Below are 18458 nucleotides of genomic sequence, written 5' to 3' on the forward strand. Positions count from 1 at the left end.
ATGTTTTTGGACATTACTACTTGCCGTAGTTTTGAAGCAATGCATGATAGGGAATCCGGATGTTGCGTGTCAGTGTATTAACGTGCCGGCTGGAATAAACACCCTGCCTGCCTACTTTATGGGTTATGGATAACGGAGACATGTATAATAGTCTCCTTTTCAGGAGAGAGAGGTCGCTAAAGGCACATCCCCAATATTGTTGTCCGGGTGGAAATCGGGAGAAATTCGGTAGAATGGTTGCCCCGGGAGATTTTTGGGAGGGGCACTGAAATTCGGGAGTCTCCCGGGAAAATCGTGAGGGTTGGCAAGTATGCTGACCAAATACTCCGGATTAGTAGTCCAACAAGTCAACAAAGTTCACGCACAGCATAAAACGTTTGGTGGACAAACTGTGGCATCACAGTCCAAACAATGGTGGGTTGAAAAACTGCCGAAATTAGTAGCACAGAACGATGTTCACCAAATAGTGCAGCATTGGTAGTTCTCACAATTGGGAATGTTTGTGTCATGTTTGTCCTCAAACAAAAAACATACTAAAACAAAAACATTTTCCACCATCTTTTTCCTTTTCAATCCTTTTTGAAAATTGCTCCAAGGAGCCATTAGAGCAGCACTAAAGAACCGCATGTGGTCCAGATGTAATTCTAGTTGAAACTTCAGTCTTTATTTTTTAAATAGGTTTGCCTCAAATAATCAATAAGGCATGTGCACAAATTCATCAAAAGAACCGTATTTCGTCCTTAACTGTTCACTGGACTTGATGTTTGTTTCCTCGGAGGGCTTTTATACTCATAGGCATGGATTGTGTATGTTTTATTTAGTATTGTGCATCATTTTAAATTGGGTCTGAAATGACACGACTGCACTCTCACCAGCAGAAAGGCCTCGGTTGATGAGAACTACGAATGGGACGAAGCAGAAATCTGCTCACAACCAGCAGACAATGATGGTGAGTCCTCAAGGTATTATATGTTCTTCAACTGTGGAAATAAAATAGTAGACAATTAGGACTTGTTAAACAATATTATATTGCAAGAAATTCATTGTACTGATGGTAATCTTGATTTTACATTTAAGTACCTCCTCATACTCAAATAGCCTGTATGTTCAGCATCTACATCAGGGGTAAGGAACCTATGGCTCGGGAGCCAGATGTGGCTCTTTTGATGGCTGCATCCGGTTCTCAGGTAAATTTGAGCTGACTCTGCTTAACACGATAAATAATGAATAATTCCACTTGTAATCAGTGTTAAAAATGTTAAAATATAAAACATCGTGCATTTTTAATCCATCCATCCGTTTTCTACCGCACCTGTTCAAGAAGTTGCGTTGATGGTAAGAAGTTATTTATTTATTATTGGTTAGTGTGGGGCTTGCCCTCCTGGGGGTTCTTCGGACCACCAAGAACCGAAATGAGACCCTGTTTCAGGGTTACAGTATAGTTTCATTTGTCAATAAGTGTTTTTTTCTCTTTTGTTCTGGCTCGCGCTCTGGCTCCAGCACCAACCCCGTCTCTCCTCCTGGCTGCTGCTTATAACATAGCGACAGGTGATTAGGTAACAAGGCCCAGGTGGGCCGTCTACGCACCTGTCGCTGATTTCGAGGCCGGTCCCGGCAACACCCCGCTTCGCTGCAGGCCCGCAGGCCACGCCCCCTCCACAGTTAGCTTCAGAATAACAATGTTATTACAAAGAACAAGAGACCTACTATACTCTAAAAAATGTTAATCTTACTTAAAAATGCACGCGTTTAGTTGTGTTCAGGGTTAAAAAAATATTTTACGGCTCTTACGGAAATACATTTGAAAATATTTGGGTTCTTGGCTCTCTCAGCCAAAAAGGTTCCCGACCCCTGATCTACAGTCATGGTCAAAAGTTTACGTACACTTGTAAAGAACATAATGTCATGGTTTTCTTTGTCATATCTTGTGATCATGTTTTGTTTAGTTATGTTCTGTTTTGCCTAAGACTCCATTGTTTCCTGTTTTTGTACTTCCTTGTTTGTTTTGTTTCCATAGCAACTCATTAGTTTTCACCTGTCCTAATTTCTCGCACCCCTTGTCCCTGCTATTTAAGCCATTCTGTTTCTGTTCTTCATCCTGGCAACATCACGGTCTATTCCCTCCTTCTCACCGTCTACCTTTTTCTATGTAATCCATGCCAATGATCCATGTCCCGTTCTCGTTCCGTTCAAAGTAAGTCTTTTGTTGTTATTCATGCCATTGTGCAAGTTTTGTTTCCTTAGTCAGTTTTTTACTTCTGCCCTTGTGCACGCCTTTTGTTTGCCTTTTTTGTAGTTATAGTGTTAAAATAAAAAGATGTCTTTACCTTCACGCCATCTCTGGTCCAAGTTCACTTTCATCTCGGGAAAACAACCACCTCATAATCCAAGTCTTGACAGTCTTGAGTTTCCAATAGTTTCTACAACTCTTGTTTTTTTGTGATAGAGTGATTGGAGCACATACTTGTCGGTCACAAAAAAAAAAAAATTCATGAAGTTTGGTTCTTTTATAAATTTATTATGCGATGTCAGGTTCAAACACTAAACACATTTATTAAACAGACTGCTATTTAAGCCATTCTGTTTCTGTTCTTCGTCCTGGCAATATCACAGTCTATCCCCTCCTTCTCACCGTCTACCTTTTTATATGTAATCCATGCCAATGATCCATGTCCCGTTCTTTCTCCGTTCAAAGTAAGTTTTTTCTTGTTATTCATGCCAAGTAAGTTTTTTTTTATTCTTCATAGTTCATGCCATTGTGCAAGTTTTGTTTCCTTAGTCAGTTTTGTACTTCCGCTCTTGTGCACGCCTTTTGTAGTTATAGTGTTAAAATAAAAAAAATGTCTTTACCTTCACGCCATCTCCGGTCCAAGTTCACTTGCATCTCGGGAAAACAACCACCTCATAGTCCAAGTCTTGACAGTCTTGAGTTTCCAATAATTTCTACAACTCTTGTTTTTTTGTGATAGAGTGATTGGAGCACATACTTGTCGGTCACAAAAAAAAAAAACATTCATGAAGTTTGGTTCTTTTATAAATTTATAATGGGATGTCAGGTTCAAACACTAAACACATCTATTAAACGGACTGCTATTTAAGCCATTCTGTTTCTGTTCTTCGTCCTGGCAACATCACGGTCTATCCCCTCCTTCTCCCCGTCTACCACTTTCTATGTAATCCATGCCAATGATCCATGTCCCGTTCTCATTCCGTTCAAAGTAAGTTTTTTGTTGTTATTCATGCCAAGTAAGTTTTTGTTTATTGTTCATAGTTCCTGCCATTGTGCAAGTTTTGTTTCCTCAGTCATTTTTTTACTTCCGCCCTTGTGCACGCCTTTTGTTTGCCTTTTTTGTAGTTATAGTGTTAAAATAAAAAGATGTCTCTACCGGTCCAAGTTCACTTGCATCTCGGGAAAACAACCACCTCACAGTCCAATTCTTGACAGTCTTGAGTTTCCAATAGTTTCTACAACTCTTGTTTTTTTGTGATAGAGTGATTGGAGCACATACTTGTCGGTCACAAAAAAAAAAAACATTCATGAAGTTTGGTTCTTTTATAAATTTATTATGGGATGTCAGGTTCAAACACTAAACACATCTATTAAACAGACTGCTATTTAAGCCATTCTGTTTCTCTTCTTCGTCCTGGCAACATCATGGTCCATCCCCTCCTTCTCACCGTCTACCTTTTTCTATGTAATCCATGCCAATGATCTATGTCCCGTTCTCGTTCCGTTCAAAGTAAGTTTTTTGTTGTTATTCATGCCATTGTGCAAGTTTTGTTTATTGTTCATAGTTCCTGCCATTGTGCAAGTTTTGTTTCCTCAGTCATTTTTTTACTTCCGTCCTTGTGCACGCCTTTTGTTTGCCTTTCTTGTAGTTATAGTGTTAAAATAAAAAAATGTCTTTACCGGTCCAAGTTCACTTGCATCTCGGGAAAACAACCACCTCATAGTCGAAGTCTTGACAGTCTTGAGTTTCCAATAGTTTCCTCAACTCTTGTTTTTTTGTGATAGAGTGATTGGAGCACATACTTGTCGGTCACCAAAAAAAAACATTCATGAAGTTTGGTTCTTTTATACATTTATTATGGGATGTCAGGTTCAAACACTAAACACATCTATTAAACAGACTGCTATTTAAGCCATTCTGTTTCTGTTCTTTGTCCTGGCAACATCACGGTCTATCCCCTCCTTCTCACCGTCTACCACTTTCTAATTAATCCATGCCAATGATCCATGTCCCGTTCTCGTTCCGTTCAAAGTAAGTTTTTTTTTTGTTATTCATGCCAAGTAAGTTTTTGTTTGTTCAAGTTTTGTTTCCTTAGTCATTTTTTTACTTCCGCCCTTGTGCACGCCTATTGTTTGCCTTTTTTGTAGTTATAGTGTTAAAATAAAAAAATGTCTTTACCGGTCCAAGTTCACTTGCATCTCGGGAAAACAACAACCTCTTCAGTTTCCAATAATTTCTACAACTCTTGTTTTTTTGTGATAGAGTGATTGGAGCACATACTTGTCGGTCACAAAAAAAAAACATTCATGAAGTTTGGTTCTTTTATAAATTTATAATGGGATGTCAGGTTCAAACACTAAACACATCTATTAAACAGACTGCTATTTAAGCCATTCTGTTTCTGTTCTTCGTCCTGGCAACATCACGGTCTATCCCCTCCTTCTCACCGTCTACCACTTTCTATGTAATCCATGCGAATGATCCATATCCCGTTCTCGTTCCGTTCAAACTAAGTTTTTTCTTGTTATTCATGCCATTGTGCAAGTTTTGTTTCCTTAGTAATTTTTTTACTTCTGCCCTTGTGCACGCCTTTTGTTTGCCTTTTTTGTAGTTATACTGTTAAAATAAAACGATGTCTTTACCTTCACGCCATCTCCGGTCCAAGTTCACTTGCATCTCGGGAAACAACCACCTCATAGTCCAAGTCTTGACAGTCTTCAGTTTCCAATAATTCCTACAACTCTTTTTTTTTTGTGATAGAGTTATTGGAGCACATACTTGTCGGTCACAAAAAAAAATATTCATGAAGTTTGGTTCTTTTATACATTTATTATGGGATGTCAGGTTCAAACACTAAACACATCTATTAAACAGACTGCTATATAAGCCATTCTGTTTCTGTTCTTCGTCCTGGCAACATCACGGTCTATCCCCCCCTTTTCACCGTCTACCACTTTCTATGTAATCCATGCCAATGATCCATGTCCCGTTCTCGTTCCGTTCAAAGTAAGTTTTTTGTTGTTATTCATGCCATTGTGCAAGTTTTGTTTATTGTTCATAGTTCCTGCCATTGTGCAAGTTTTGTTTCCTTAGTATTTTTTTTACTTCCGTCCTTGTGCACGCCTTTTGTTTGCCTTGTTTGTAGTTATAGTGCTAAAATAAAAAAAATGTCCAAGTTCACTTGCATCTCGGGAAAACAACCACCTCATAGTCCAAGTCTTGACAGTCTTCAGTTTCCAATAGTTTCTACAACTCTTGTTTTTTTGTGATAGAGTGATTGGAGCACATACTTGTCGGTCACAAAAAAAAAAACATTCATGAAGTTTGCTTCTTTTATAAATTTATTATGGGATGTCAGGTTCAAACACTAAACACATCTATTAAACAGACTGCTATTTAAGCCATTCTGTTTCTGTTCTTCGTCCTGGCAACATCACGGTCTATCCCCTCCTTCTCACCGTCTACCACTTTCTATGTAATCATGCCAATGATCCATGTCCCGTTCTCGTTCCGTTCAAAGTAAGTTTTTTCTTGTTATTCATGCCATTGTGCAAGTTTTGTTTCCTTAGTCAGTTTTGTACTTCCGCCCTTGTGCACGCCTTTTGTTTGCCTCTTTTGTTGTCATAGTGTTAAAATAAAAAGATGTCCCTACCTTTACGCCATCTCCGGTCCAAGTTCACTTGCATCTCGGGAAAACAACCACCTCATAGTCCATGTCTTGACAGTCTTCAGTTTCCAATAGTTTCTACAACTCTTGTTTTTTTGTGATAGAGTGATTGGAGCACATACTTGTCGGTCACAAAAAAAAAACATTCATGAAGTTTGGTTCTTTTATACATTTATTATGGGATGTCAGGTTCAAACACTAAACACATCTATTAAACAGACTGCTATTTAAACCATTCTGTTTCTGTTCTTCGTCCTGGCAACATCACGGTCTATCCCCTCCTTCTCACCGTCTACCACTTTCTATGTAATCCATGCCAATGATCCATGTCCCGTTCTCATTCCGTTCAAAGTAAGTTTTTTTTTTGTTATTCATGCCAAGTAAATTTTTGTTTATTGTTCATAGTTCATGCCATTGTGCAAGTTTTGTTTCCTTAGTCAGTTTTGTACTTCCGCCCTTGTGCACACCTTTTGTTTGCCTTTTTTGTAGTTATAGTGTTAAAATAAAAAAATGTCTTTACCGGTCCAAGTTCACTTGCATCTCGGGAAAACAACCACCTCATAGTCCAAGTCTTGACAGTCTTCAGTTTCCAATAGTTTCCACAACTCTTGTTTTTTTGTGATAGAGTGATTGGAACATATACTTGTCGGTCACAAAAAAAACCATTCATGAAGTTTGGTTCTTTTATACATTTATAATGGGATGTCAGGTTCAAACACCAAACACATCTATTAAACGGACTGCTATTTAAGCCATTCTGTTTCTGTTCTTCGTCCTGGCAACATCACGGTCTATCCCCTCCTTCTCACCGTCTACCACTTTCTATGTAATCCATGCCAATGATCCATGTCCCGTTCTCGTTCCGTTCAAAGTAAGTTTTTTGTTGTTATTCATGCCAAGTAAGTTTTTGTTTATTGTTCATAGTTCCTGCCATTGTGCAAGTTTTGTTTCCTTAGCCATTTTTTTACTTCCGCCCTTGTGCACGCCTTTGGTTTGCCTTTTTTGTAGTTATAGTGTTAAAATAAAAAAATGTCTTTACCGGTCCAAGTTCCCTTGCATCTCGGGAAAACAACCACCTCATAGTTCAAGTCTTGACAGTCTTGAGTTTCCAATAGTTTCTACAACTCTTGTTTTTTTGTGATAGAATGATTGGAGCACATACTTGTCGGTCACAAAAAAAAAACATTCATGAAGTTTGGTTCTTTTATAAATTTATAATGGCATGTCAGGTTCAAACACTAAACACATCTATTAAACAGACTGCTATTTAAGCCATTCTGTTTCTGTTCTTCATCCTGGCAACATCACGGTCTATCCCCTCCTTCTCACCGTCTACCACTTTCTATGTAATCCATGCCAATGATCCATGTCCCGTTCTCGTTCTGTTCAAAGTAAGTTTTTTTTTTGTTATTCATGCCAAGTAAGTTTTTGTTTATTGTTCATAGTTCATGCCATTGTGCAAGGTTTGTTTCCTTAGTCAGTTTTGTACTTCCGCCCTTGTGCACGCCTTTTGTAGTTATAGTGTTAAAATTAAAAAAATGTCTTTACCTTCACGCCATCTCCGGTCCAAGTTCACTTGCATCTCAGGAAAACAACCACCTCATAGTCCAAGTCTTGTCAGTCTTGAGTTTCCAATAATTTCTACAACTCTTGTTTTTTTGTGATAGAGTGATTGGAGCACATACTTGTCGGTCACAAAAAAAAAAGCTTTCATGAAGTTTGGTTCTTTTATGAATTTATTATGGGATGTCAGGTTCAAACACTAAACACATCTATTAAACAGACTGCTATTTAAGCCATTCTGTTTCTGTTCTTCTTCCTGGCAACATCACGGTCTATCCCCTCCTTCTCACCGTCTGCCACTTTCTATGTAATCCATGCCAATGATCCATGTCCCGTTCTCGTTCCGTTCAAAGTAAGTTTTTTTTGGTTAATCATGCCAAGTAAGTTTTTGTTTATTGTTCATAGTTCCTGCCATTGTACAAGTTTTGTTCCCTTAGTCATTTTTTTTACTTCCGCCCTTGTGCACGCCTTTTGTTTGCCTTTTTTGTAGTTATAGTGTTAAAATAAAAAAAATGTCCAAGTTCACTTGCATCTCGGGAAAACAACCACCTCATAGTCCAAGTCTTGACAGTCTTCAGTTTCCAATAATTTCTACAACTCTTGTTTTTTTGTGATAGAGTGATTGGAGCACATACTTGTCGGTCACAAAAAAAAAACATTCATGAAGTTTGGTTCTTTTATAAATTTATTATGGGATGTCAGGTTCAAACACTAAACACATCTATTAAACAGACTGCTATTCAAGCCATTCTGTATCTGTTCTTCATCCTGGCAACATCACGGTCTATCCCCTCCTTCTCACCGTCTACCACTTTCTATGTAATCCATGCCAATGATCCATGTCCCGTTCTCGTTCTGTTCAAAGTAAGTTTTTTTTTTGTTATTCATGCCAAGTAAGTTTTTGTTTATTGTTCATAGTTCATGCCATTGTGCAAGTTTTGTTTCCTTAGTCAGTTTTGTACTTCCGCCCTTGTGCACGCCTTGTGTAGTTATAGTGTTAAAATAAAAAAAATGTCTTTACCTTCACGCCATCTCCGGTCCAAGTTCACTTGCATCTCGGGAAAACAACCACCTCAGACAGTCTTGAGTTTCCAATAATTTCTACAACTCTTGTGTTTTTGTGATAGAGTGATTGGAGCACATACTTGTCGGTCACAAAAAAGAACATTCATGAAGTTTGGTTCTTTTATACATTTATTATGGGATGTCAGGTTCAAACACTAAAGACATTTATTAAACAGACTGGAAGCAAGGAATCATGCAGAGACAGAGTTAAATTTTGCTCAATTGAGGAGAGTTTTGGGCTGTACTCCAGTTCCAGATCCAAACCACGTTTTAAAAGTCCAGCCCACGTGTTTCCTTCTACTGAAAATGTGAGCAAATCTGCTGGGTCAAAAGTACACATACAGCAATGTTAATATGGCAAGTTTCACTGCAATAAGGCACTATTGGTAGCCATCAAAGAGCCAAGACGTCAGACACGGAGGGTAAACCATGAATTGATTAACGTGGACCCCGACTTAAACAAGTTGAAAAGCTTATTCGGGTGTTACCATTTAGTGTTCAATTGTACGGAATATGCACAGAATTGTGCAATCTACTAATAAAAGTTTAAATCAATCAATCAAAAAACGCAGAGAGAAAGAGAGCATCAGTCTTCGGCTTACGGTACACCCGGGTTTGGGAACCTTTTTGGCTGAGAGAGCCATGGAAGCCAAATATTTGAACATTTCCGTGAGAGCCGTATAATAATTTTTAACACTGAATGCAACTAAATGCGTGCATTTTTAAGTACGACCTGTCGGGCTTTGATAAAAGGATTTGGACTCGGATCCAGATTTGGGACTTTAGACAGGCTTTTATTTTGACAATTTCCTTTTACCTCCCGAGTCAAGAAAAAACATCTATAATCACAAATATAAACTACTCGGCGAAAAGGTTCCAGAAAAAGAAGGAACAACCGAAAATCGCTCCGAACTGAGAAAAACGCAAAAGTAAAGACGAACTATAAACAGTATTTAACAAAAAGCGCTCCAACAGGAGGACCAAAACACTAACTAATCCAACAAAGTATTTAACAAAAATAGTCACTCAAAAAGTTGAGGAACGAATGAAAAACTTAACTGAAACTTACCACTGCTAAATAATAACTAAATAATCAAAATCACTCTGCTGAGGAGGAAGAAAGGAAAACTCAAAATGTTCATGAAGGGGTTCAGGATCAAGGGACATAGGCACAAGACAAGGCAAGGCATGGACAAAGAGAGCACGAATAAAGGAGACAATCTGGCACGGAACAAAGGAAGGAGTGGGCTTATAAACACATGAGGGTAATAGGGAACAGCTGGAAACAATCAGAGAACAGGGATGACGTCAGACTGATGACAAAAAAGGAAGGGCAAGTGACCAGAAACGAGAGGAGAGTAACTTTTCAAATTAAAAGCATAAGACAAAAAACCCAATACAAAACATCCCTCATGACCAACATTTTTAGAGTCTCTTATTCTGTTTACAAAAATTGTGATTCTGAAGCTAACCAATAATAAATCAAATACTTCTTAGCATTAATGCGACTTCTTGAACAAATGCGGTAGAAAGGGAATAAAATGCATGGGAGTGTTTTATATTTTGCATGTTATTTTTAACACTGATTACCAGCGGAATTATTCGTTACTTACCGTGTTAAGCCATGTCTTCTAAGATGGATCTGAGAGTGGTATAGCTCGGTTGGTAGAGCGGCCGTGCCAGCAACTTGAGGGTTGCAGGTTCGATTCCCGCGTACGCCATCTTAGCCACTGCCGTTGTGTCCTTGAGCAAGACACTTTACCCACCTGCTCCCAGTGCCACCCACACTGGTTTAAATGTAACTTAGATATTGGGTTTCACTATGTAAAGCGCTTTGAGTCACTAGAGAAAAGCGCTATATAAATATAATTCACTTCATCAAAAGAGCCACATCTGGCTCGAGAGCCATAGGTTCTCTACGTGGTTTGTGTTGTGGTTTGTGCACCCCTTTGAGACACTAGTGATTTAGGGCTATATAAGTAAACATTGATTGATTGATAAAGCAAGTTCCCGCATGGATCCTTGGGTCCACTGGTCCTTTATGCTGCTCACTAATCAGGACCAGGTGCGCTGATTGGTGATCGCCCACAGCTTTGCCGGCATGTGGGCGTGACGCGGCCTACTCCTTTTCGGACATGATGTAAAGTGAAATGATATGAAATTGCGTGATATATTAAGCTGTAAGTGTGTTCATGTTCAAACTAAACTAAAGAAAGAAAATGTCATTAAGTTAAAGATATTATATACAGTTTCTCGCCCCCCACAGGCCTTCTCCCTCCGTTGAGCGAAGCGCTTCGTCGCCATCCCCGCACGCAGTTCTCAGCCACCACGCTGGGAAACTTCCGTCAGAACTCTTTCCTCCCGGGGCATCCAAGCAACCGCCCGGCCGAGCCGGAACCCGACACTGTGCTTTTCTGACGGCGTGTTCCCGCGGCCGCTCGCTCACGGACTTGCAGCAAACACGTGAGCTTTTCACCTTTTTTTTTTTTCTCATGACTAAATTGGACTTTGCATGTTTTTCCTTCATGTTGAGTAAATACCGCTCTGGCAGTCTGTGGAGAGAAATAAAACTATTCTATTGTCTTGGTTGTAATGTATGATTGTGACAAAACCCAGAACTGTTTTTGCTAATAGAGCACTGGCAACGCTCCAAAATCTATGAAATTGCTCTGACTATTTGTTCTCTAATGCTGGGCCATTAATTATCTTCATTGATTGCTTTTTTTTTTCATTTTCATATGAACTAGAAGAAAGGGAGTCATTACTTTGAGTTGCCAGGTGATTATTCTTACAGTCATGAATAATTGAAACACAATACAAAACAATGTCTTTTAAAATTCCTTCCCCATTAATTTTTTTTAATTTTTGTTCAATCAATGCTTGTAATTTTTGGACTTCTATTGTTTTTTTTTTAATGACCCTTTGAATAATTACACAAAATACATCATCTATTTTTCAACAACAACTGGGTTCGCATATTCGAATTCATTTAGTTTTTATTATAATCCGCACAGGTTCAAGACACACAATTGTCACTGCTATCAATTTACAAAAACCTACTAGCATTATTCAAAAACCAGAGAAATTGGCATTTTGTGTAAATAGTAAATAAAAACAGAATATAATGATTTGCAAATCCTTTTCAACCTATATTCAGTTGAATAGACTGCAAGGACAAGATACTTAACGTTCCAACTGGAAAATGTACTTATTTTTTGCAAATATTAGCTTATTTGGAATTTCATGCCTGCAGCATGGTTCAAAAAAGCTGGCAAACGTGACAAAAAAGACGGAGAAAGTTGAGAAATGCTCATCAAACACTTATTCGGAACATCCCACCGGCGAACAGGCTGATTGGGAGCAGGTGGGTCCCATGATTGGGTGTAAAAGCAGTTTCCGTGAAATGCTTAGTCATTCACAAACAAGGACGGGCTGCGAGGGTCACCACTTTGTGAACAAATGTGTGAGCAAATTGTCCAACAGTTTAAGAACCACATTTCTCAACGAGCTATTGCGAGGAATTTAGGGATTTCGCCATCTACAGTCTGTAATATCATCAAAAGTTTTGGAGAATCTGGAAAAATCACTGCAAGTAAGCGATGATATTATGGACCTCCGATCCCTCAGGCGGTACTGCATCAAAAAGCGACATCAGTGTGTAAAGGATATCACCATGTGGGCTCAGGAACACTTAAAAAAAAACACTGTCAGTAACTACAGTTGGTCGCTACATCTGTAAGTGCAAGTCAAACTCTACTATGCAAAGCAAAAGCTATTTATCAACAACACCCGGAAACGCCGCTGGCTTTGCTGGGCCCGAGCTCGTCCAAGATGGACTGGTGCACAGTGGAAAATGTGTTTTGTGGTCTGACGAGTCCACATGTCATATTGTTTTTGGTAATTCTGGATGTCGTGTCCTCTTGAATGGATTGTTCAAGGCGCAAAGTTGATAAGCCAGCATCTGTGATGGTATGGGGGTGCATTAGTGCCCAAGGCATGGGTAACTTACACATCTGTAAAGACACCATTAATGCTGAAAGGTACATGCAGGTTTTGGAGCAACATATGTTGCCATCCAAATAACGTTATTATGGACGCCCCTGCTTATTTCAGCAAGACAATGCCAAGCCACGTGTTACAACAGCATGGCTTCATAGTAAAATAGTGCGGGTAGTTTCCTGGCCCGCCTGCAGTCCAGACCTGTCTCCTATTGAAAATGTCTGGCGCATTATGAAGTCTAAAATACCACAACGGACTGTTGAACAACTTAAGCTGTACATCAAGCAAGAAAGGGAAGTAATTCCACCTGAAAAGCTTCAAAAATGTGTCTCCTCAGTTCCCAAACGTTTATTGAGTGTTGTTAAAAGGAAAGGCCATGTAACACAGTGGTAAAAATGCCCCTGTGACAACTTTTTTTTGCAATATGTTGCTGCCATTACATTCTAAATTAATGATTATTTGCAAAATATAACAAAGTTTACCAGTGTGAACATGAACTATCTTGTCTTAGCAGTCTATTCAATTGAATATAAGTTCAAAAGGACTTGCAAATCATTGTATTCTGTTTTTGTTTACCATTTACACAACGTGACAACTTCACCTCGTGGAGGGTTTTCCAGAGTCCGATAGATCTTCTTTGAGCCCGGTGTACAGGGTTGAGCAAGTTATTATTGACATAAACAGGTTCTAATTACTTTCCAGGAGTCTTTGTCTTGTATGTGTGTGTGTGTGTCTCTCTCTCTCTCTCTGGCTCCAACTCGCACAACGTGTCTCATACCGGCTGCTGCTAATAAGGGTGAGAGGTGAGTAGATTGCCCAGGTGGATCTGACTATCTACTCACCTGCCGCAGGCTTGGAAGCCGGGTCATACACACCCCATTCCTGCAGTAGGCGCGCCGACCACGCCCTCCTCCACAGTATTACATCCCATAATTGAAATACACAACTCATACAGGCTACATCTAATGTAAATCAGTGTTTCCCCTCCTGTGGAGTATTTTCATTTTCTGCTTTTCACATTTACAAGTCTAAAGAGAGCAAACTCTAGGGATTTGTAGTCAGCACTGCTTCTTTTTTTTTTTGTGCCTGCAGTTTTTAATCCAAACACGATGCGTCCAAAACCTCAAACAAGGAACAATGTGTGTGTTTTCCCCCTGAATACTAAATGGAACATCAACTTCGTTTTTTTTTTGTCTTACATTGTTCTACTCACACGTTCCAACACCGAGCTAAAGTGGCTTTTTTCAGCATTCCATATGTATGAGTTAAGTATGAAATATTCACTTTTGATGCTAATTATGTCAGTCAAGTTGACGTCACACACGTCTTGCATTTCCTCACGGCTTTCGATCCATTGATCATCAAATATTCGCATGAACATGATGTAACAACTTATCAAATGCCGTGTATTTCATATTCGATGAAAGGGAGCATATTTAGTGGCTTGTTGCGCATCGCATTACATATATATATATATATATATATATATATATATATATATATATATATATATATATATATATATATACTGTATATATATATATATATATATATATATATATATATATATATATATATATATATATATATATATATATATACATATATATATATATACACAAACCCCGTTTCCATATGAGTTGGGAAATTGTGTTAGATGTAAATATAAACAGAATACAATGATTTGCAAATCATTTTCAACCCATATTCAGTTGAATATGCTACAAAGACAACATATTTGATGTTCAAACTGATAAAAACGTTTGTTTTTTGCAAATAATCATTAACTTTATAATTTGATGCCAGCAACACGTGACAAAGAAGTTGGGAAAGGTGGCAATTAATACTGATAAAGTTGAGGAATGCTCTTCAAACGCTTATTTGGAACATCCCACAGGTGTGCAGGCTAATTGGGAACAGGTGGGTGCCATGATTGGGTATAAAAGCAGCTTCCATGAAATGCTAAGTCATTCACAAACAAGGATGGGGCGAGGGTCACTAATTTGTAAGCAAATTGTTGAACAGTTTTAGAAAAACATTTCTCAACGAGCTATTGCAAGGAATTTAGGGATTTTACCATCTACGGTCCGTAAAATCATCAAAAGGTTCAGAGAATCTGGAGAAATCACTGCACGTAAGCGATGATATTACGGACTTTTGATCAATGGGGCGGTACTGCATCAAAAACCGACATCAGTGTGTAAAGGATATCATCACATGGGCTCAGGAACACTTCAGAAAACCACTGTCAGTAAACTACAGTTGGTCGCTACATCTGTAAGTGCAAGTTAAAACTCTACTATGCAAAGCCAAACCCATTTATCAACAATATCCTGAAACCCCGCCGGCTTGGCTGCGCCCGAACTCACCTAAGATGGACTGATGCAAAGTGGAAAAGTGTTCTGTGGTCTGACGAGTCCACATTTCAAATTATATTTGGAAACAGAGGACGTGGTGTCCTCCAGAACAAAGAGGAAAAATAACCATTCGGATTGTTATAGGCGCAAAGTTGAAAAGCCAGCATCTGTGATGGTATGGGGGTGTATTAGTGCCCAAGGCATGGGTAACTTACACATCTGTGAAGGCACCATTAATGCTGAAAGGTCCATACAGGTTTTGGAGCAACATATGTTGTCATCCAAGCAACGTTATCATGGACGCCCCTGCTTATTTCAGCAAGACAAGTGTTACAACAGCGTGGCTTCGTAAAAAAAGAGTGCGGGTACTTTCCTGGCCCGCCTGCAGTCCAGACCTGTCTCCCATGGAAAAGGTGTGGCGCATTATGAAGCGTAAATTACGACAGTGGAGACCCCGGACTGTTGAACGACTGAAGCTCTACATAAAAAAAGAATGGGAAAGAATTCCACTTTCAAAGCTTCAACAATTTGTTTCCTCAGTTCCCAAACGTTTATTGAGTGTTGTTAAAACAAAAGGTGATGTAACACAGTGGTGAACATGCCCTTTCCCAACTACTTTGTCACGTGTTGCAGCCATGGAATTCTAAGTTAATTATTATTTGCAAAAAAAAAATAAAGTTTCTGAGTTTGAACATCAAATATGTTTTCTTTGTAGCATATTCAACTGAATATGGGTTGAAAATGATTCGCAAATCTTTGTATTGCGTTTATATTTACATCTAACACAATTTCCCAACTCATATGGAAACGGGATTTGTATGTGTATATATATATATATATATATACATATATATATAGTAACACTTTAGTATGGGGAACATATTCATTATTAATTAGTTGCTTATTAAAGTAAAAAAGACTTAATTTTAAAGTTATTTGGAGATGAGGGGAACATATAAGAGTTAGGGTTAGTTAACTCTTATTTAATGGCTTGCTGGGTATATAATTAGGCCATGCAGAATAAGGTATTAATAAGTACTTAAAAATGACTAATTAAGAATCAATATGTTACCAATTTGCATGTTAATAAGCAACTAATTAATGGTGAATATGTGTTTCCCATACTAAAGTGTTGACATATATATATGTATATATATTATATATATATATGTATGAGTATATGTATATATATATATGTATGCGTATATGTATATATAGATGTATGTGTATCTGTATATATATGTATGTGTATATGTATATATATGTAAGTGTGTATATATGTGTGTGTACATATATATATATATATATATATATATATATATATATATATATATATATGTATATATGTATATATGTGTATATATATATGTATATGTATGTATATTTAAATATATATGTATGTGTATATATATACATATATGTATATATACACACATATACAGTATATATATATATATATATATATATATATGTATATATATATATATATATATATATATATCCATCCATCCATTTTCTACCGCTTATTCCCTTTTGGGGTCGCGGGGGGTGCTGGCGCCTCTCTCAGCTACAATCGGGCGGAAGGCGGGGTACACCCCGGACAAGTCGCCACCTCATCGCAGGGCCAACACAGATAGACAGACACCATTTACACTCACATTCACTTTTATATATATATATATATACATGTGTATATATATATATGTGTATATATATATGTGTGTGTATATATATATATATATATATATATATATATATATATATATATATATATATATATATATATAATGTTTGATTGTATTGTTATGCAGAGATACATTTATGAAGGAAAAGTGTCCTCTTTACAGATTAATCAGATTGTGGGTAAGATTACACAAAGACAAAAATCACGTGAAACATGTCAATGTTTTAGGAAAAAAAAAAAAGTGTTGTTTTGGATCTGCAAAAAAATGTCAGCACCTTGGATTTCGAAGCAATTTCACACCCACAGATATTCAAACAATCAATCAAAGTCTATTTCTGTAGCCCTTAATCACACGTGTCTCAAATGGCTGCTTAAACCACCATGACATCTCCTGGTCTGAACTTACATCCGGGTAAGGGAAAATTCTTTACCCCAAATGGGGGGGAAAAAAGCAGACATCTTGGGAAGAAATATTGCAGCAGAACCTTATAGAGAATATTTGTAGTTTTACATGCAGAAAAAAATGCAAAATACATACAAAAGGACGATTATTAACAATGTCTCTCTGGTCGAGTGTGCAAACTCCGACGGCGTGCACACAAACAGCTCAGTTCTGCAAGTGGGCAGCTGCTTTGATGGGACTAATCAAATACATTTGAATGGTCGCTCAGTTCTGTCAATCAATGGCATTAGAAACGCAGCGCCTGGCGACCACGCGCTCAAACAAATGACGTGAAATAATTTCACACTCGTCTGGTTGCATTTATGCAACGTTTCACTGCAATTCTTCTGGCTTTTTCTTTAGCAGGATTGAAAGCTCCCAGCGGGAGTGAAGGAGAACGGCCCGTTGAAAGATATATTTTTCTGCTTTTTATCGGCAGAAGTAGGAAACATTGACAGGGACGGTTGTTTATGTACAATAAAGTCGTCTATACCTGCCAGTCCTCTTCTTGACGCTTTTGTTTTTTTTTTATTAGTTTTCGCTGCAAAGACTTTCTTTTCAAACTTTTCTCTTCAATTGCAACAGGTGATGTGTTCTTCGGGGACTTTGGAAAGGCAGCGTGTAAAAAGTGATGTGCAGTATTGTATTATTGGGGTTTTAACAAGGACCTTCCAACACCATATCAGACTATAAATTATGCACAAGTTTAACATTATTAAAGTGGTTAGGGGTTAAAACAAAACATGTTTTTGTTGTTGCTTTTTTCACAAAATTACAATGCTATTTTTGTGCAATATCCTACTAATATCTTGTTTTTGCATTAGCCCAAATAATGACCCTGTCAGTTAGTTTGAGACCAACCCCAAGATGCAGAGAAGGAGGCAAGCATTTTGCAAGTAAACATGATTTAATAAAAATAATAGAAGAAGAACAAACAAAAGGATACTAACACAAAGCGCGCACGCGGGCGGATAACAAACAAAAAGAGCTAGCATGGGAACTAGAAAATAAACAGACCTTAGCATGGAAGCTAGTGTCGTGGACATTTCTTAAAGACGATCCTTTAGTGACAAATAGCTTTAAAATGATTTATGAAAGTAACAAACAAATAATAAAAAGCTTTGCAAAGCGAGACCAAACCAGAACGACACATCCGTTCGTTCCAGCTTGTTCTAACTCCTTTAGAATTTGACATGACGATTATACACTCTCAGAAGTCCCACCCTCCATGCTCATTTACATACAGTACACCAGTGGAATGAATACCCAAAGTCCTGTGAAGGGGAGAGGGTGTCGTTTGCCCAGAGGAGAGGGGTCACTCAGGAAAGGGGAACAATTTAGCTCTGTTGGGGGTCAAGAATAAATGACACATATGCCCAGGTCAACTAAAGTCCACATGTTACATCAAAGACACAGGAGACAGAGCTTGATCAGATAATAGATCTCTTGC

The 18458-nt window shown here is 38.1% G+C and overlaps 1 protein-coding gene across 2 annotated transcripts in view; it reads left to right on the top strand.

Moving 5' to 3' along the window:
- The window catches only part of LOC133536494 (protein turtle homolog A-like), a 137536-nt gene extending 126427 nt beyond the window's left edge, over positions 1-11109 (top strand). Inside the window, exons 20-21 of one of the 2 annotated variants that reach the window (XM_061877067.1) lie at positions 876-949; positions 10793-11109. In XM_061877067.1, the coding sequence (XP_061733051.1) occupies positions 876-949; positions 10793-10944 (226 nt within the window). In that variant the 3' untranslated portion in view covers positions 10945-11109. The remainder of the gene's footprint in view (positions 1-875; positions 950-10792) is intronic. The other variant, XM_061877068.1, reaches the window with a different exon arrangement.
- Positions 11110-18458: the final 7349 nt, after the last annotated feature.

Source organism: Nerophis ophidion, linkage group LG17 (genome assembly GCF_033978795.1).
Source record: "Nerophis ophidion isolate RoL-2023_Sa linkage group LG17, RoL_Noph_v1.0, whole genome shotgun sequence".
Lineage (NCBI taxonomy): Eukaryota > Metazoa > Chordata > Actinopteri > Syngnathiformes > Syngnathidae > Nerophis > Nerophis ophidion.